This window comes from Oncorhynchus gorbuscha, linkage group LG12 (assembly GCF_021184085.1).
Source record: "Oncorhynchus gorbuscha isolate QuinsamMale2020 ecotype Even-year linkage group LG12, OgorEven_v1.0, whole genome shotgun sequence".
NCBI classification, from domain to species: domain Eukaryota; kingdom Metazoa; phylum Chordata; class Actinopteri; order Salmoniformes; family Salmonidae; genus Oncorhynchus; species Oncorhynchus gorbuscha.
In genome coordinates, this window is record NC_060184.1 from 13,517,814 (window position 1) to 13,537,549 (window position 19,736).

A 19,736-nucleotide genomic window follows, 5' to 3' on the forward strand; every position below is an offset into this window, starting at 1 on the left:
AGTCAGAGTATTGTATACAGTGGTGAAAATACTCCTACCAAAATAGAGGACAGTAGAACAGTATATACCACATATAGTGCCTTGCGAAAGTATTCGGCCCCCTTGAACTTTGCAACCTTTTGCCACATTTCAGGCTTCAAACATAAAGATATAAAACTGTATTTCTTTGTGAAGAATCAACAACAAGTGGGACACAATCATGAAGTGGAACGACATTTATTGGATATTTAAAACTTTTTTAACAAATCAAAAACGGAAAAATTGGGCGTGCAAAATTATTCAGCCCCCTTAAGTTAATACTTTGTAGCGTCACCTTTTGCTGCGATTACAGCTGTAAGTCGCTTGGGGAATGTCTCTATCAGTTTTGCACATCGAGAGACTGAAATATTTTCCCACATTCCTCCTTGCAAAACAGCTCGAGCTCAGTGAGGTTGGATGGAGAGCATTTGTGAACAGCAGTTTTCAGTTCTTTCCACAGATCCTCGATTGGATTCAGGTCTGGACTTTGACTTGGCCATTCTAACACCTGGATATGTTTATTTTTGAAACATTCCATTGTAGATTTTGCTTTATTTTTTTGGATCATTGTCTTGTTGGAAGACAAATCTCCGTCCCAGTCTCAGGTCTTTTGCAGACTCCATCAGGTTTTCTTCCAGAATGGTCCTGTATTTGGCTCCATCCATCTTCCCATCAATTTTAACCATCTTCCCTGTCCCTGCTGAAGAAAAGCAGGCCCAAACCATGATGCTGCCACCACCATGTTTGACAGTGGGGATGGTGTGTTCAGGGTGATGAGCTGTGTTGCTTTTACGCCAAACATAACGTTTTGCATTGTTGCGAAAAAGTTCCATTTTGGTTTCATCTGACCAGAGCACCTTCTTCCACATGTTTGGTGTGTCTCCCAGGTGGCTTGTGGCAAACTTTAAACAACACTTTTTATGGATATCTTTAAGAAATGGCTTTCTTCTTGCCACTCTTCCATAAAGGCCAGATTTGTGCAATATACGACTGATTGTTGTCCAATGGACAGAGTCTCCAACCTCAGCTGTAGATATCTGCAGTTCATCCAGAGTGATCATGGGCCTCTTGGCTGCATCTCTGATCAGTCTTCTCCTTGTATGAGCTGAAAGTTTAGAGGGACGGCCAGGTCTTGGTAGATTTGCAGTGGTCTGATACTCCTTCCATTTCAATATTATCGCACAGTGCTCCTTGGGATGTTTAAAGCTTGGGAAATCTTTTTGTATCCAACTCCGGCTTTAAACTTCTCACAACAGTATCTCGGACCTGCCTGGTGTGTTCCTTGTTCTTCATGATGCTCTCTGCGCTTTTAACGGACCTCTGAGACTATCACAGTGCAGGTGCATTTATACGGAGACATGATTACACACAGGTGGATTGTATTTATCATCATTAGTCATTTAGGTCAACATTGGATCATTCAGAGATCCTCACTGAACTTCTGGAGAGAGTTTGCTGCACTGAAAGTAAAGGGGCTGAATAATTTTGCACGCCCAATTTTTCAGTTTTTGATTTGTTAAAAAAGTTTGAAGTATCCAATAAATGTCGTTCCACTTCATGATTGTGTCCCACTTGTTGTTGATTCTTCACAAAAATAAACAGTTTTATATCTTTATGTTTGAAGCCTGAAATGTGGCAAAAGGTCGCAAAGTTCAAGGGGGCCGAATACTTTCGCAAGGCACTGTACATTTAGTTTATTTTACTATTTTTGGGCTGAAAAGTCAAAAACAAAGGAAACATTTATTTAATGATATGTGCTGTGTATGTATTTTGTTGTGATAATTATGTTTTTAAATAAAATACATTGCAAAAACTTCAGTCTGTGTGATTGACAGGAGTGATGATCAGAGGGGCAGAGTTTTTACCATCATTAAGACAGGGGCAGAAGTATGGATAGATTTTCTCAGTGAAGGTGCAGCCAGTGAAAGAGTAGATATGACACCTGGCCTCCACATCGTAAAAGGAGACTTGACCCTCCTCATCATCCCCAAACACCCCCACCTTCTCTCTAAGGAGGAAGTTGACAGCTGGGTCATCATTAGCTGCATACAAATTTGTGTTCCTCAGCCATATGGTCCTGTAGTCATTCCAGGAAAATGTCATTCTTCCTGTTGATGGACTCTTTGGCCACTCCTAAATCCCATTTAGTCTTTCTCATTGACTTTCACCTCATAGTATAATCTCCCAGAGAAGCCATCTTTTCACAGGACACTGGCACCCTTTGAAAACCTCTTTGGCTTGTCAGCGAGATTCTGTTCTCTAATTCCATATCTGACTTGTTTCCTGTATTTAGAGAGGATGAGAGAGGGGTGGGCTGTATCAGGGTCCAGAGTGACATCCACTGACCACTGCTGCATCCACTTCAGTTCAGCATCACACAACTTCTTCATTTCACTCCTTATTGTCTCATGCAGCTGAGACACAGCTCTCCTCATTGTCTCCACACTCAGACTGCGGTGAACACTGATCTCAGACCAGTCCTTGTTAGGTGGAAGGCTGCAGAGGGATGGGGAGCTCTGAAGGAGGTGGAGGTGGTCCTCAGTGTGTGACAGCTGCTTCAGCTCACTTTGTCTCCTACGTAGATCAGTGTTTTCCTGCTCCAGATCTATAATGAGCCCTTCAGCCCGCCTCTCTGTTGCTTTCTGCTTCTCCTCAACTACCTCAATGAGCTCAACCTGGCTTCTCTCAATGGAGCTCACCAGAGCAGTGAAGTCCTGCACGCTGTCTGCGATCTCTCTCTCTGCTTCTCTCTTGCTGAACCATCTGCAGTCACTCCTGGATCATCTGCTGCACTTCTGCCTCTGTCTGCCCCAGCTGAGCCTTCTTTTTCCATACTCTTCTTCTAGAGCGACAGTGTAGTTAGTCTTGTGGTCTGTTTTCTTGCACTGGACACAAACACACATCTGATCAGTCCTACAGAACAGGTCCAGAGGTTTGTCATGTTCCTTACACATCCTGTCTTCCAGGTTCTTTACTGGGTCAATCAGCTCATGTCCCTTCAGGGCTGGGGCTATCTGATGAGGCTGCAGGTGAGTCTCACAGTAAGACTAGGCATGACTTCAGAGCCTTCAGCTTTGTCCCAGTGCACACGTCACAGGCCACTCTCCCAAGCTCGGCAAAGTTTTGGTCTGGGCTGCGGCTAGCTCTCAGTTGAACTGATTTCCGGAACTGAGCAGCCATCTCAGAAATGAAAGCAATGATGCAAATCTCAGGTCTCCTGTCGAATTTCTTCCTACAGATTGGACACTGGCACAGGTCATCACTGTCCCAGTACTTTCTGATGCAGGCCATGCAGAAGTTGTGGTTACTGGCTCAGTGAACACATCCAGACAGATAGAGCACAGGACGTTCTCTTCAGACAGGGACTGTTGCATAACGCCATATCTAGACAGAGACCAAAAGTGAAACCATTGAGCAATTCCTTGAATCTCTCAGCTCTCGTAGTTGATAATTCATTAAGTGTATTTGAGTGTAAATGAAAAACTAGTTGTAAAAATGTCATTATGATACAAGTTAATCTTGATAAATGGTTTCACCATAGAGATTGGAAATCGTCCTAAATGAGTGGTAAAACAGGTAAAGACATGAACACGGTAGTTAGTCAGTCATCTCCTCTCACCTGCGTGTGTCTGTTCTTTCTGCTTGTGAAAGAGGTCTGGAGAAAGTTAGTTCAGAGAGATTAGTAGGTCTAAAGAGTCGGAGAAACCTTCTCTGTGAAACCTTCTCTGAGAAACCTTCTCTGTGAAACCTTCTCTGTGGAACTTTCTCTGTGAAACCTTCTCTGTGAAACGTTCTCTGAGAAACGTTCTTTGAGAAACCTTCTCTGAGAAACCTTCTTTAGTTTCACTTCAGCAGAATGACTTTAAAATGTTCCTCCCCATCCGATACTGCTATTGGCTACAGCCCTGAATCATAGAGCCTTTCCCAAATGTACCACAAGTTTGGTTAGAGTTTTGTTTTCTTTTGTTTTCAAAGAAATCTTGGTATGTTTAAAACACAACTTAACCTTATGGAAAAGTAAGTTACAGGTATTTGGAAAGAGTAAAGGAAAATCCAAAGAAATGTTGAAAACACCTTTTCCAGTCCGTCCTCCTTAAGACTGATCACGTCCAGGTCGAAGTCTGTCCTCAGTCCGTTCGTTCTGTTGAAGAGGATTCGTCCAGTCAAGCCATCCCAATGGGCCTATAGAGAGAGAGAGAGACACAGACACAGACACGCACACGCACACACACGCACGCACGCACGCACGCACACACACACGCACGCACGCACGCACGCACGCACGCACGCACGCACGCACGCACGCACGCACGCACGCACGCACGCACACACACACACACACACACACACACACACACACACACACACACACACACACACACACACACACACACACACACACGCACACACGCACACACACACACACCACCCAATTCAACTAAAAAACGAATCCAAAGTGTCCAAATTGTATCCCTCAATTACCCATAATCCTACATGCTCTTTCATTGTATTTCAATCCAAAACCATAGCCCCACAATGTTTCCATTTCAATTAGCTAGCCGTTCCGTCTGGCTCTCTCCACACTGTCTGCATTTCACAACAACAGACAACAGAGAGGAGGCTTGTTTGACAGGTATAAGAGGTCATTACGCTGTGAAGTTGGTTAGTGGTGCTTGAAGTTTCACTTCAAAGTGATTGGAGGATCAGAGAGACAGCGTGGGGAGAGATGAGAGATGGAGCGGAGAGGAGGGAGGGAGGAGGGGAGGAGGGAGAGAGGAAGGGAAGAAAGTACAATGGTTCATTCTGTAAATGACCTACAATAACACAGCACACACAATGAAAGTGCTCTCGTCTGCAAAGCGAATGGCTGACCATAGTGACCTTTAGTGACTGGCGTTCGAGAGATGTAACAGGGCTTTGATATAGACACACGCTGAGATATGGTTATGCAGACAGGTAGAGATGTCTTCCTTATCTCTGTCTCTATTATGCATGATAGGACCCCCCCCCACACACACACACACACACACACACACACACACACACACACACACACACACACACACACACACACACACACACACACACACACACACACACACACACACACACACACACACACACACACACACACAGTGTCCTCTGTAATTATTGGGACAGTAAAAATGTTTTCTTCTTTTGGCTCTGTACTTTGGATTTGAAATCAAACAATGACTTTGAGGTTTTAAGTGCAGATTCCAAAATGACACAATACATTATTTAAACACTATTTTGTTTTACTACTTTTAACACACACAAGTGAATTTGTCCCAATACCTTTGATTCTCTAAAATGTGGGGACATATATTTTTTATTTGTTTTGTTATACAAAGTTGTATTTATTACAAACAAACAAAACTATAATACAGACCTAAATGGGTTCACAAGCAATAGTCATCACCTCCAAGTCATAGAAACAACACGACAAATAAAATGTGTCCAGACTAGAATTGTTGTTTCTACCAGTGATCCTAGAAAGCATTTGTTCATGCGATGCTACCTCCAACATTGAATCTATCCACGGTTTCAAAGTAGGAGTGGCAGAACCCTTCCTAATTCTGAGGATTACTCTAGCTGCTGTAACCATACCAACAGTGATCAGTGGTGGAAAAAGTAGACAATTCTCATAATTGAGTAAATGTAAAGATACCTTAATAGAAAATGACTCAAGTAAAATTGAATGTCACCCAGTAAAATACTACTTGAGTAAAAGTCTAAAATTATTTTTTTGATATAATCTTAAGTATCAAAGTAAAAGTATAAATAATTTCAAATTCCTTATATTAATCAAACCAGACGGCACAATTTTTAAAATGTTATTTTACAGATAGCCAGGGGCACACTCCAACACTCATACATATTTTACAAACGGAGCATTTGTGTTTAGTAAGTCCGCCAGATCAGAGGCAGTAGGGAGGACCAGGGATGTTCTCTTGATAAGTGTGTGAATTGGACCATTTTCCTGTCCTCTTAATTAACCTTTACAGGATGGGTGTCCCTAAACCGGGACGGTTGTTGCTAACGTGCACTAATGTGACAAAAATGACGTTGTATACAACAGCCAACTTTCTGGGACATCGACATGTCTTATATGGGCAGAAAGCTTAAATTGTTGTTAATCTAACTGTAGTGTCCAATTAACAGTAGCTATCACAGTGAAAAATACCATGCTATTGTTTGAGGAGAGTCCACAACAACAAAAAACTTTTATCATGGCAACTGGTTTGATACATTCTCCTCTGAAAGGAAATAATGTACTTACATTCAGTAATCTTGCTCTGATTTGCATAGCATAGTTTTGTTTGATAAACCCCCCGGCCATCTGGATGTGTGAAAGTTAGTGTATCTGCTAGTGATCCATCATGTATGACATTCCTGGGAGTGTGTAAACTTACATTTTCTTATTACCATAGCATTTTTGTATGTTCTCTGTAGGTATGTACTTGAAAATGTATCAATTGACCAATTCGACACATTTGGGCAAATTCCTGGCAGACTTGATACAAAATATTGTGCAGTAATGTAATTATTCACTGGATCAATCTGAAACTTTGCACACACACTGCTGCCATCTGGTGGTCAAAATCTAAATTTCACCTAGATTCCTATCTGAAAGTATTTGCATTTTAAAGATGATGGAACAAAAATAAAAAATAAAAACACATGTTCTTTTGTTTGTATCTTTTTTCAGATCTAATGTGTTGTATTCTCCTACATTAATTTCACATTTTCACAAACTTCAAAGTGTTTCCTTTCAAATGGTATCAATAATATGCATATTTTTGCTTCAGGTCCTGAGCTACAGGCAGTTAGATTTGGGTATGTCATTTTAGGCGATCCTAAAATCCTTTTTAAATGTAATGAGTACTTTTGGGTGTCGGGGAAAATGTATGGAGTAAAAAGTACATTATTTTCTTTAGGAATGTAGTGAAGTAAAAGTTGTCAAAATTATAAATAGTAAAGTACAGTACAGATACCCCCAAAAACTACTTAGGTAGTACTTTTTTACTTAAGTACTTTACACAAATTTAGTTAACTCTGTTCTAATGCCCAGGAGGCATATTCTCGGGGAAACTAGAATTGTTAACCACAACCATTCCTTCAGATATTTCAAAACATCCTTCCAGAAAGGTAGCAATAATGTACATTCCCATACTGTGTGTTAAAATGTCCCAGTGTCTTCTTGGCATTTCCAACACAGAGAATTGTTGGCCAGACCCATTTTATGAAGCCTTGTTGGGGTCCAGTAAAACCTATGTAGTATCTTATATTGAGTAAGTCTCCTCCTGGCTTCCCTTATGTTCCTCCCTGAGCTGGACAAGATCTTCTACCAGGTATCATCCTCAATTTCACACTTAAGGTCAGTTTGCCATATTGTTCAAAAGTTTTTACAGTCTTTACCCTGCAGATGGCTAAATATTGAGTAAAATAATTCTGCTTTAAGTTTGGGTAATTCCAAATACTCCACTATTGGGTTATTTCCTGGATTTTGTTGACAGCCGGTTAACAAACATTCAAACTCATAGTTCCAGAAATGTCCCTTGTCTCCCACATCATATTGTTGTACCAAATCTGAGTACGACATTGAAACCTCTTCATTGTACAGATCACCTATAGCATGAATTCCTTTCATTAGCCATCGTTTTCAGTACACAGACTTCCCTCCTATCTGTAGCCTAGGATTGTGCCACAGTGATGAGTATCCTTTAAGATGTGAAATTCCACATATCTTGTGTAATGTTCTCCACACCTCTTTTGAGTGTAACATAATTGGGTTAGGAGTTTCAACAGACTTCTCCCCTGTAAAGTGCTGATATTTCTAAACGGTTCACCCGATATGGATGAAAATCCCCTCAAGTTAAAGCTGACAGTCAGCATTTTAACCTCATAGTCGTTGTTTGATTTCAAATCTAAACTGTTGAAGTATAGAGCCAAAAGAAGAAAAATAGCTTCACTGTCCCAATAATTAGGGAGGGCACTGGATAGTAACACACACACCTGCATCTACACTCACAGATATGTCGTCACATACACAAACAGGATAACACAGCCTCAGATTCACACGGTGCATATATTACCCACTGAAGGTGAAAAGGGGGTGTGTTCAGCAGAAGATGTGGGGTGGGAGGGTGGGGGGGTCTGCTCCATTAACCCAGGGGGTGATTAGAAAAGGCCCAGTGTGTCACCTGAATTGACTGATTTTAAATGGAACTGTCCCCTGGTTTCCTGTCCGAGAGTTCAGGGTTTGTTGGGTCAAACAGGGATGCTGCTGGTAGCTGGATGGTCCAGTCGGTTTGTGCTTTAGCTAACTCCTCTCAGTGTTCATTCATTGTCATGCCAAACATGTACAGTATGTGTTGACAATGCTACAGCGCAGCAGAATGAATAATATGTGTACACAGTGCTTTACAGGTAAAGCTGTCTCAAAGGGCATGGGATTCAAATGAATAGAAGAGACTCGGAGGAATATATGAAAGATACTCTGTATATTTGACGTTGTATATGCTACTACAGCACACAGTATGGCTTGATTGCATGAAGTCATAGTCACTCAATTCATCATATACTGTATGTCAATGAAGCTTGAACATTTGGCACTACGGTACCTCTTTGATGAGGCTGATGAAGCGCCCCCCGAAGCGCCAGGGTTTGTGGCGGTTGCACTGCAGCGAGCTGACGGTGATCTGCTGCGACTGCTGCACCGCCACAGCCACAACGTGCACCGCGTCGAACATCAGCGCTGCGTCCGTCTGCACAGAGGTAGTTGTGATGTCAGAGCGTTATTACATCATGAGACAAAAGGTTTCTCTTGCAAAAGAGATTTGATTAAATCTCCATGAGACAACCTGTGTAAAAGGTTACATCAAAATGAAGAGCATTGTTATTACAGAGCATGATTACATCATATGAGGCATTATGACATCGGATCATTATTAAGAGCTGTGCAGATACAGAGCTATGGGCTATGGATGTTCGCTGAGTACCCACTTGTCCCTCTAGTCAAAGTGGCTAGTGCCTTCAAACACAAGGGTGACAGTCGACGATGACCATAGCAACTAAATAAACAAACATTATCGATGTGCGTAAAGTGAATCGCTATAACATCATAAACATGCATAAAAAAATTATTTACATCCAACACAAATCATAAACCCAAAAATAGATTAGAAAACAAGGATTTGCTAGAGTGGCAAGTTAGCTGGTCCTGCTCAACAAAGATGGCACCGCTTCAAAAAATAGAGCAGAATCCTATTTCCTTGCCTCGGCTGAGCAGCTTCCAAGGGACCAACCTCTCTTTCTGGATAGAATTGGCTTCATGGAAAATGAATGGGCCACCACGCCTGTCACTTCTGTCTGCAAGTGCCTGTAGGCCTACTTCATCGAGGCCATTATGATGTCCGAATATTTATACTTCATAAAAGCCAATAATTGATGGGCTCCCTTGGTATTGTGATGTAGCTGGAACATTATGACATCTTGAAGCATCCCTCAAGAAACATAATGGCATACTTATTCCGTCAGCAAATGATTCCATTACATTCACTGAATCATGCATCTATTTAAGTGAGAGGGACATGAGCAAATGGCATCGTCAAATAAACTGCATCGTAATGAATGTATTCTATTCTTGTGCTTCCAGCCACATGTCTATGTGGGCAACCTGGATTATTTAAATAAGTTGTAGGACTGCACAGGCTATGTACTGTATACAGTTAACTGCAATTCAGCTCTTAGCTGCAAATGTGTAACATGAGTAAACCAGAAGAAAACAAAGAGCGGCTGAATCATCCACTTCCCTCTGCATGTCTTTAGGAGGACTATCTCTCAGTGTAAGAGAGAGTAGAGACTAGAGAAGATTATCCAGCCAACGACAGCCTTTAGAATAGCCCAGTCGGTGTCGCATCCAATGAGAGAAGCTCTCTTTGGCCGGTCAGCCTGTAACTGTGGAGACTAATGGCTCCTGATAGCTGTGCCCACTCCCTGGAGAGCGAGGGCAGAGCGGGCGCTGCTGCAGATGGCACACGGGCTACAGTGTCAGTCAGCTCCACTCCAAAACGACACACTAAATAGATGCAATGTGGGCACGCTATCATGTTCCCTCTCTGAGTAATACTTTGTCCATGTATCCTCCTAGATGGGGAGATACACTACAGAGGTAAATTATGTGCTATTGCAAATATGATCTTGTCTGATTGTGGGATCAAATCAGGATTATTGTGTCTGATTTCATCTTGATATTTAAAGTGACAACATGACACTTCAAAATTATAGTTTCTCAATCCAGCTGTACGCCTCAATCTAAAATGAATGCAAGAGAGAAGCACCATGTGATTTCCAGATTTGTGGTGCGTACCTTTTTAGGGCTGAAGTAGACGTTGTAACCAACAACCCACTGGGCAAAAACTGATTGGATTTCCATGTAATAAGGCCTCCTGGGTGGCGCAGTGGTTAAGGGCGCTGTACTGCAGTGGTTAAGGGCGCTGTACTGCAGTGGTTAAGGGCGCTGTACTGCAGCGCCAGCTGTGCCATCAGAGACTCTGGGTTCGCGCCCAAGCTCTGTCGTAACTGTCCGTGACTGGGAGGTCCATGGGGCGATGCACAATTTGGCCTAGCGTCGTCCGGGTTAGGGAGGGCTTGATCGGTAGGGATGTTCTTGTCTCATCGTGCACCAGCGACTCCTGTGGCGGGCCGGGCGCAGTGCGCGCTAACCAAGGTTGCCAGGTGTTTCCTCTGACACATTGGTGCGTCTGGCTTCCGGGTTGGATGCACGCTGTGTTAAGAAGCAGTGCGGCTAGGTTGGGGTGTGTATCGGAGGATGCATGACTTTCAACCTTCGTCTCTCCCGAGCCCATACGGGAGTTGTCATCAACGTAAATCCAAAGACATGGCTTAAATCCAAAGACATGGTTCAAATGTTTGTTGATTTTACGTTGAATCAACCAGATGCTGAAATTACGTCTGTGCCCAGTCGGAAGCTGTTATGGTTACTTGTTATGAGTACACGTTGTGAGTTCCAACACAGGCACTCCATAGCCACATCCATATTCACTTCCTGGTTTGAGTGGAAGGAAGCCATCTTGTCTACAGGTTGTAGTCAGACAGCTTCGTAACTAGGAAACTGTTGATACAGTGTAAACCCCAATGTGCTGTCATTACTCAAAACTTCTGAGGAAACCCATTGCACTTACTATATCTGAGTACAGTTACTTCTTAAAGTGATTTTGTATTCATTAATCAAACCGATAGAGTCACTGTGATCTTGCAGGGCAGGGTTGTCAAACTCATTCCATGTTGGGCCTAGTGTCTGCAGGTTTTAGTTATTTCCTTTCAATTAAGACATAGAAAACCAGGTGAGCGGAGTTCCTTACTAATTCATTAGTCAATCTTAATTCATCAATCCAGTATGGAGGGCGGAGCGAAAACCAGGTGAGCAGACACTCTGCCCTCTGTGAAATTAGTTTGACACCTGTGCTGTAGGGGGTCCAGATTTGAGTTGTGTCAGCATAAACATTTTGAGTCACCCCCCCACTAAGCCACGCCTCCAATATAATTTCCAAGTGTCTTGCCTTTCTGAGTGACTTGTAGAGTTACCACCCATGACTGTATTTGTTTTCAGTCCTGTGGCCTTCACCAAGAGTTCCTAGGCGAATGTTATCATTACAGTTACACTCTTTATGACAGTACATTAAAGATTTCATTAGGCCTTATTTTGAGGCCTAGCTTTAACCTAATACAGTGGCCATGAAACTCATGGTTTACAGGCATCAGGCTTGCAAATTAGGTTGCAAACTTCTTTCCAATAGGGATTTCTAGAAAATCAGGGAAATTTTCCAGAATTTTGCAACCCTACCTGCAAGTTACATTATACTGGCTTCCAAAATGATGTGTAATTCCTATTGGAATCCAGCCAGAGTTAAGATATTCAACCGTTTCTATTCACCCGCAACCTGCTTTCATACTGACTGCCAGGTTTAGGAACAGTGTGAGGAGACTACCTACGCCATTTAAACTGGAACAACCATTTCAGTAACGGGTGAATCAAATCAAATGAAATTACTGGATTAGTTATGTTTAAAATTTATTTTATTTCATCTTTGTGTAGCATAAGATAAATCAATCAATCACTGAATGTACATGCAAAAACACAGATATTCAAAGCAATTCCAAAAATCTAACTGCGGTAGAGCATACTGCATTTGAGTTCAAATTGACTTGGGGTTCACAGTGTATTAAAAAAAAGTGTTTACTGTATAGTTAAAAATGACCGGGTGGGTGTCTGTCCATGGTGGCGGTTCCGGCTCGGGACGTGGACCCCACTCCATTAATGTCCTTGTTCCTCCCCTTCGCGTCCTGGGATAATCCACCCTCTCCGCCGACCATGGCCTAATAGTCCTCACCCAGATCCCCACATAACTGAGGAGCAGCTCGTGACTGAGGGGCATCTCGGGACTGAGGGGCAGCTCGGGACAGAGGGGCAGCTCGGGACAGAGGGGCAGCTCGGGACAGAAGCAGCCCGGGACTGAGGGGTAGCCCGGGACTGAGGGGAAGCCCAGTACTGAGAGGAAGCCCAGTACTGAGAGGAAGCCCAGTACTGAGATGAAGCTCAGGCAGGTAGTAGGCTCCGGTAAATCCTGGCTGGCTGGCAGATCTGGAAGAGACTGGTTGTCTGGCAGATCTGGAAGAGACTGGTTGTCTGGCAGATCTGGAAGAGACTGGTTGTCTGGCAGATCTGGAAGAGACTGGTTGTCTGTCAGATCTGGAAGAGACTGTTTGTCTGGCAGATCTGGAAGAGACTGGTTGTCTGGCAGATCTGGAAGAGACGGGTTGTCTGGCAGATCTGGAAGAGACTGGTTGTCTGGCAGATCTGGAAGAGACTGGTTGTCTGGCAGATCTGGAAGAGGCTGATTGTCTGGCGGCGCTGGGCTGACTGGCGGCACTGGCGGCGCTGGGCAGACTGGCAGCACTGGCGGCGCTGGGCAGACTGGGAGCACTGGCGGCACTGGGCAGACTGGGAGCACTGGCGGAGCTGGGCAGACGGGAGACTCCGGCAGCGCAGGAGAGGAGAAAAGCTCTGGCTGCGCTAAACAGGCGGGAGACTCCGACAGCGCAGGAGAGGAGAAAAGCGCTGGCTGCGCTGAACAGGCGAGGCGCACTGGAGGCCTGGTGCGTGGTGCTGGAACTGGTGGTACTGGATCGAGGACACGCACAGGAAGCCTGGTGCGGGGAGCTGCTACCGGAGGACTGGTGTGTGAAGGTGGCTCTGGATAGACCGGACCGTGCAGGCGCACGGAGCTCTTGAGCACCAAGCCTGCCCAAGCTTACCTGGCTCGATGCCCACTCTAGCCCGGCCAATAGGAAGGGCTGGTATGTGGTCCTTCTGTAGCTCAGTTGGTAGAGCATGGCGCTTGTAACGCCAGGGTAGTGGGTTCGATCCCCGGGACCACCCATACGTAGAATGTATGCACACATGACTGTAAGTCGCTTTGGATAAAAGCGTCTGCTAAATGGCATATATTATTATTATATTGGTATGTGCCGCACCTGGCTCTGCACCCGCACTGGAAACACCGTGCGCTCCATAGCATAACACGGTGCCTGCCCGGTCTCTCTAGCCCAACGGTGAGCACAGGGAGTTTGCGCAGGTCTCCTACCTGGCATAACCATACTCCCTTCTAGCCACCCCCCAATAATTTATGGGGGCTGCTTTTCAGGCTTCCAACCGCGTTGCCTTGCTGCCTCCTCATACCAGCGCCTCTCCGCTTTAGCCACATCTATTTCTTCCTTGGGACCGCGATATTCTCCAGGCTGAGCCCAGGGTCCTTTTCCGTCTAATATCATCTCCCAAGACCAGAAGTCCTTATATTGCTGCTCCTCACAATTAACAGGGAGAGTAGGCTCAGGTCTGACTCCTGACTCAGCCACTCTCTCTCTGCGCTCTCCCCCAATAAATATTTGGGGGTTACTTTCGGTTTTCGCTCTGCGTCGTGTTGTTTTCGTTTTTGACTCCATTCGCCTGTAGCCCTCTTCGCACTGCTGAAGCGAATCCCAGGCGGGCGCCTGCACTCTCTCTGGGTCGGCCGCCCACCTGTCGATTTCTTCCCACGTCCTATACTCCATGCCTCTACCTTCCATAACGTCCTCTTTTCTCTGCTGAAGCTGTCTCTGCCAGTTTACACACTGCTCGGTCCGATTGTGGTGGGTGATTCTGTAACGGCGTTCGTCTGTTGAAAGAAGAGAGTCGGACCGAAATGCAGCGTGTTGGTTACTCATGACTTTAATGAATGAAAAACGCGGTACATGAAATAACTGAAACTAAATACAAAAACAACAGAACGGAACGTGAAACTATTATTATATTATTATTATATATTAATTACAGCCTATCTGGTGACTACAACACAGAGACAGGTACAATCACCCACGAAATACAAAGCGAAACTCAGGCTGCGTAAATACGGTTCCCAATCAGAGACAATGATAAGCACCTGACTCTAATTGAGAATCGCCTCAGGCAGCCAAGCCTAACAACACCCCTAATCAGCCGCGATCCCAAATAATACAAACCCCATAACGAAACACAACATATAAACCCATGTCACACCCTGGCCTACCCAAACATATAACAAAAACACAAAATACAATGACCAAGGCGTGACAACAGTATAGTTTTAAAAAGCGTGTACAGTATAGTTTTAAAAAGCGTGTACAGTATAGTTTTTAAAAGTGTGTACAGTATAGTTAAAAAAAATATTTACAGTATAGTTTTAAAAAGCGTGTACAGTATAGTTTTAAAAAGCGTGTACAGTATAGTTTAAAAAAGCGTGGACAGTATAGTTTTAAAAAGCGTGTACAGTATAGTTTTAAATAGCGTGTACAGTATAGTTTTAAAAAGCGTGTACAGTATAGTTTTAAAAAGCGTGTACAGTATAGTTTTAAAAAGCGTGTACAGTATAGTTTTAAAAAGCGTGTACAGTATAGTTTTAAAAAGCGTGTACTGTATAGTTTTAAAAGCATGTACAGTATAGTTTTAAAAAGCGTGTACAGTATAGTTTTAAAAAGCGTGTACAGTATAGTTTTAAAAAGCGTGTACAGAATAGTTTTAAAAAGCGTGTACAGTATAGTTTTAAAAAGTGTGTACAGTATAGTTTTAAAAAGCATGTACAGTATAGTTTTAAAAAGCATGTACAGTATAGTTTAAAAAAGCGTGTACTGTATAGTTTAAAAAGCGTGTACAGTATAGTTTTAAAAAGCGTGTACAGTATAGTTAAAAAAAAAACGTTTACAGTATAGTTTTAAAAAGCGTGTACAGTATAGTTTTAAAAAGCGTGTACAGTATAGTTTTAAAAAGCGTGTACAGTATAGTTTTAAAAAGCATGTACAGTATAGTTTAAAAAAAGCGTGTACAGTATAGTTTTAAAAAGCATGTACAGTATAGTTTTAAAAAGCGTGTACATTATAGTTTAAAAAAGCGTGTACAGTATAGTTTTAAAAAGCGTGTACAGTATAGTTTTAAAAAGCGTGTACAGTATAGTTTAAAAAAAGCGTGTACAGTATAGTTTTAAAAAGCGTGTACAGTATAGTTTTAAAAAGCGTGTACAGTATAGTTTAAAGCGTGTACAGTACAGTTTTAAAAAGCGTGTACAGTATAGTTTTAAAAAGTGTGTACTGTATAGTTTAAAAAGCATGTACAGTATAGTTTTAAAAAGCGTGTACAGTATATTTTTAAAATGCGTGTACAGTATAGTTTTAAAAAGCATGTACAGTATAGTTTTAAAAAGCGTGTACAGTATAGTTTTAAAAAGCATGTACAGTATAGTTTTAAAAAGCGTGTACAGTATAGTTTAAAAAAGCGTGTACAGTATAGTTTTAAAAAGCGTGTACAGTATAGTTTTAAAAAGCGTGTACAGTATAGTTTTAAAACGCGTGTACAGTATAGTTAAAAAAAAACGTGTACAGTATAGTTTTAAAAAGTGTGTACTGTATAGTTTAAAAAGCATGTACAGTATAGTTTTAAAAAGCGTGTACAGTATATTTTTAAAATGCGTGTACAGTATAGTTTTAAAAAGCGTGTACAGTATAGTTTTAAAAAGCGTGTACAGTATACTTTTAAAAGGTGTGTACAGTATAGTTTTAAAAAGCGTGTACAGTATAGTTTTAAAAAGCATGTACAGTATAGTTTAAAAAAGCATGTACTGTATAGTTTAAAAAGCGTGTACAGTATAGTTTTAAAAAGCGTGTACAGTATAGTTAAAAAAAAACGTTTACAGTATAGTTTTAAAAAGCGTGTACAGTATAGTTTTAAAAAGCGTGTACAGTATAGTTTTAAAAAGCGTGTACAGTATAGTTTTAAAAAGCGTGTACAGTATAGTTTTAAAAAGCATGTACAGTATAGTTTTAAAAAGCGTGTACAGTATAGTTTTAAAAAGCGTGTATAGTATAGTTTAAAAAAAACGTGTACAGTATAGTTTTAAAAAGTGTGTACAGTATAGTTTTAAAAAGCGTGTACAGTATAGTTAAAAAAAACGTGTACAGTATAGTTTTAAAAAGCGTGTATAGTATAGTTTTAAAAAGCGTGTACAGTATAGTTTAAAGCGTGTACAGTATAGTTTTAAAAAGTGTGTACAGTATAGTTTATATTTTAAAAAGCGTGTACAGTATAGTTTAAAGCGTGTACAGTATAGTTTAAAGCGTGTACAGTATAGTTTTAAAAAGCGTGTACAGTATAGTTTTAAAAAGCTTGTACAGTATAGTTTATAGTTTTAAAAAGCGTGTACAGTATAGTTTATAGTTTTAAAAAGCGTGTACAGTATAGTTAAAAAAAACGTGTACAGTATAGTTTTAAAAAGCGTGTATAGTATAGTTTTAAAAAGCGTGTACAGTATAGTTTAAAGCATGTACAGTATAGTTTTAAAAAGTGTGTACAGTATAGTTTATATTTTAAAAAGCGTGTACAGTATAGTTTAAAGCGTGTACAGTATAGTTTAAAGCGTGTACATTATAGTTTTAAAAAGCGTGTACAGTATAGTTTTAAAAAGCTTGTACAGTATAGTTTATAGTTTTAAAAAGCGTGTACAGTATAGTTTTTAAAAGTGTGTACAGTATAGTTTATATTTTAAAAAGCGTGTACAGTATAGTTTAAAGCGTGTACAGTATAGTTTAAAGCGTGTACAGTATAGTTTTTAAAAGCGTGTACAGTATAGTTTTAAAAAGCGTGTACAGTATAGTTTTAAAAAGGCCTACTTATATGTTTGGGTGGTTTTCTATGTGGACTTTTCATTCCTTTGGATTATTATGAAGACTATCAAGTGAAGAGGTCACATCAATACTTGTTTCATTTCTCACAGCTGGATTATTTGAATGTTTTACTTATTTGTGATTTCTTCTGGTTTTGGAATGATCGTAATTGAACAGTTACTTTCATTGGAAGACAGACATTGTTTCTGAACTAAAACAAAAATGTGACTTCATTTGTGATTCAGAGACTGAGCGTATTGATTTCAGGGAATTATGGTTTGATTCTGAATGCAAGCTGAATCATTTCTGAATACAGATCATTCTTTACATGACATCTATGCTCTCCCTTGTTTTTTGAAAAGTGCTGTTGGGTTTACTGCTAACTAACCTTTATCGTGTCTAATTTCATTTTATACATGATAAACCATAACCCTCCCCTTAACCTAACCCTAACCTTAACTATATCCCTTACCTAACCCTAACCCTTACCTTAACTATATCCCTTACCTAACCCTAACCCTTACCTTAACTATATCCCTTACCTAACCCTAACCCTAACCCTAACTATATCTCTTACCTAACCCTAACCCCCTAACCCTAACCCTAACCCTAACCCTTACCTTAGCCATTTTACATTTCAACTTCAATGGGGTGGCGTCAGAGTTGGGACGTCCCAAGGATCCCGTTTAGATATTTCCCTCCCGCCTCTACCATATATCATATGAACTATTGAAATCATCCACTTCCAAACTCCAATTTAACTGAAGCTATTGAGGGCGTAGCTCCTTTCGAGCTGTCAGTGTAAATGGATCTGTCAGAGGAGGGTCAGGCAGAAGGCCGGGGTGAACAGCAGGGAGTCGTCTCAGCCTCGGCACAACTCTGCTACTCTCCTTTTCTAGTTTATCTCTCTGGGCACAAAGAATCCCATGTGTTATCTGACAGACAGCTCGAGAAGAGAGGAGAGAGGGGGAGGGAGAGAGATAGGGGGAAGGAGGGAGCAATAGCAATAGAGAGGGAGGGAAGGAAGGAGGGAGAGACAGAGAGCAAGAAAGACAGAAGGACAGAGATATAAGAAGAGAGGAAGGGAGGAAAAGAGACAGAAAGAATGGGGTAAAAAGAGAGTCAGCATTCAGCCCCCTGCCAATCTTCCACTGTCGGCGTTGCTTTGGAGTTTGAGCCCTCTGGTGTCAAAGCCCAGATCAGATGATCTGATATTCATCCATCCCTGTTGATTCTTTTATCCCCAGAGCTTTGAGAGAGGTCAGTGTTATCTACACAGCCTGTCAATATGTATGTCTCTTTGTTGCCCCTGTGTGTTTGTTTGCTGGTGTGAGTGGGGAGAGGGGGAGGAGTGTGCGGGGAGAGGGGGGACTGTGTGTGGGGAGAGGGGGGGACTGTGTGTGTGTGGGGAGAGGGGGGGGCTGTGTGTGTGTGGGGAGAGGGGGGGCTGTGTGTGTGTGGGGAGAGGGGGGCTGTGTGTGTGTGGGGAGAGGGGGGCTGTGTGTGTGTGGGGAGAGAGGGGGGGTGGGGTGTGTGTGTGGGGAGAGGGGGGGCTGTGTGTGTGGGGAGAGGGGGGGGAGAGGTGTGTGTGTGTGGGGAGAGGGGGGGACTGTGTGTGTGTGGGGAGGGGGGGACTGTGTGTGTGGGGAGAGGGGGGACTGTGTGTGTGTGGGGAGAGGGGGGACTGTGTGTGTGGGGAGAGGGGGGACTGTGTGGGGGGAGAGGGGGGACTGTGTGTGTGGGGAGAGGGGGGACTGTGTGTGTGGGGAGAGGGGGACTGTGTGTGTGGGGAGAGGGGGACTGTGTGTGTGGGGAGAGGGGGGGACTGTGTGTGTGGGGAGAGGGGGGGACTGTGTGTGTGGGGAGAGGGGGACTGTGTGTGTGGGGAGAGGGGGACTGTGTGTGTGGGGAGAGGGGGGGGAGAGGGGGACTGTGTGTGTGGGGAGAGGGGGACTGTGTGTGTGGGGAGAGGGGGACTGTGTGTGTGGGGAGAGGGGGGGACTGTGTGTGTGGGGGGAGGGGGGACTGTGTGTGTGGGGAGAGGGGGACTGTGTGTGTGGGGAGAGGGGGACTGTGTGTGTGGGGAGAGGGGGGACTGTGTGTGTGGGGAGAGGGGGGACTGTGTGTGTGGGGAGAGGGGGGACTGTGTGTGTGGGGAGAGGGGGACTGTGTGTGTGGGGAGAGGGGGGGGAGGGGGACTGTGTGTGTGGGGAGAGGGGGGACTGTGTGTGTGGGGAGAGGGGGACTGTGTGTGTGTGGGGAGAGGGGGGGACTGTGTGTGTGGGGAGAGGGGGGACTGTGTGTGTGGGGGAGAGGGGGGACTGTGTGTGTGGGGAGAGGGGGGACTGTGTGTGTGGGGAGAGGGGGGGACTGTGTGTGTGGTCACAATCACATAGCTGGAAAACTCTACTGCAGTGGCTATGTATTTGTTTAAAAAATTGGCA

General features: G+C 43.1%; 1 protein-coding gene across 2 annotated transcripts in view; it reads right to left on the reverse strand.

The window, feature by feature from the left end:
* Positions 1–19,736, reverse strand: part of LOC123990547 (glutamate receptor ionotropic, kainate 2-like) — a 177,407-nt gene that overhangs the window by 51,358 nt on the left and 106,313 nt on the right. For both annotated transcript variants that reach the window (XM_046291142.1, XM_046291143.1), the window contains exons 9-10: positions 8,664–8,807; positions 4,093–4,200 (exon numbers count right to left, since the gene is read on the reverse strand). In XM_046291142.1, the coding sequence (XP_046147098.1) occupies positions 4,093–4,200; positions 8,664–8,807 (252 nt within the window). The remainder of the gene's footprint in view (positions 1–4,092; positions 4,201–8,663; positions 8,808–19,736) is intronic.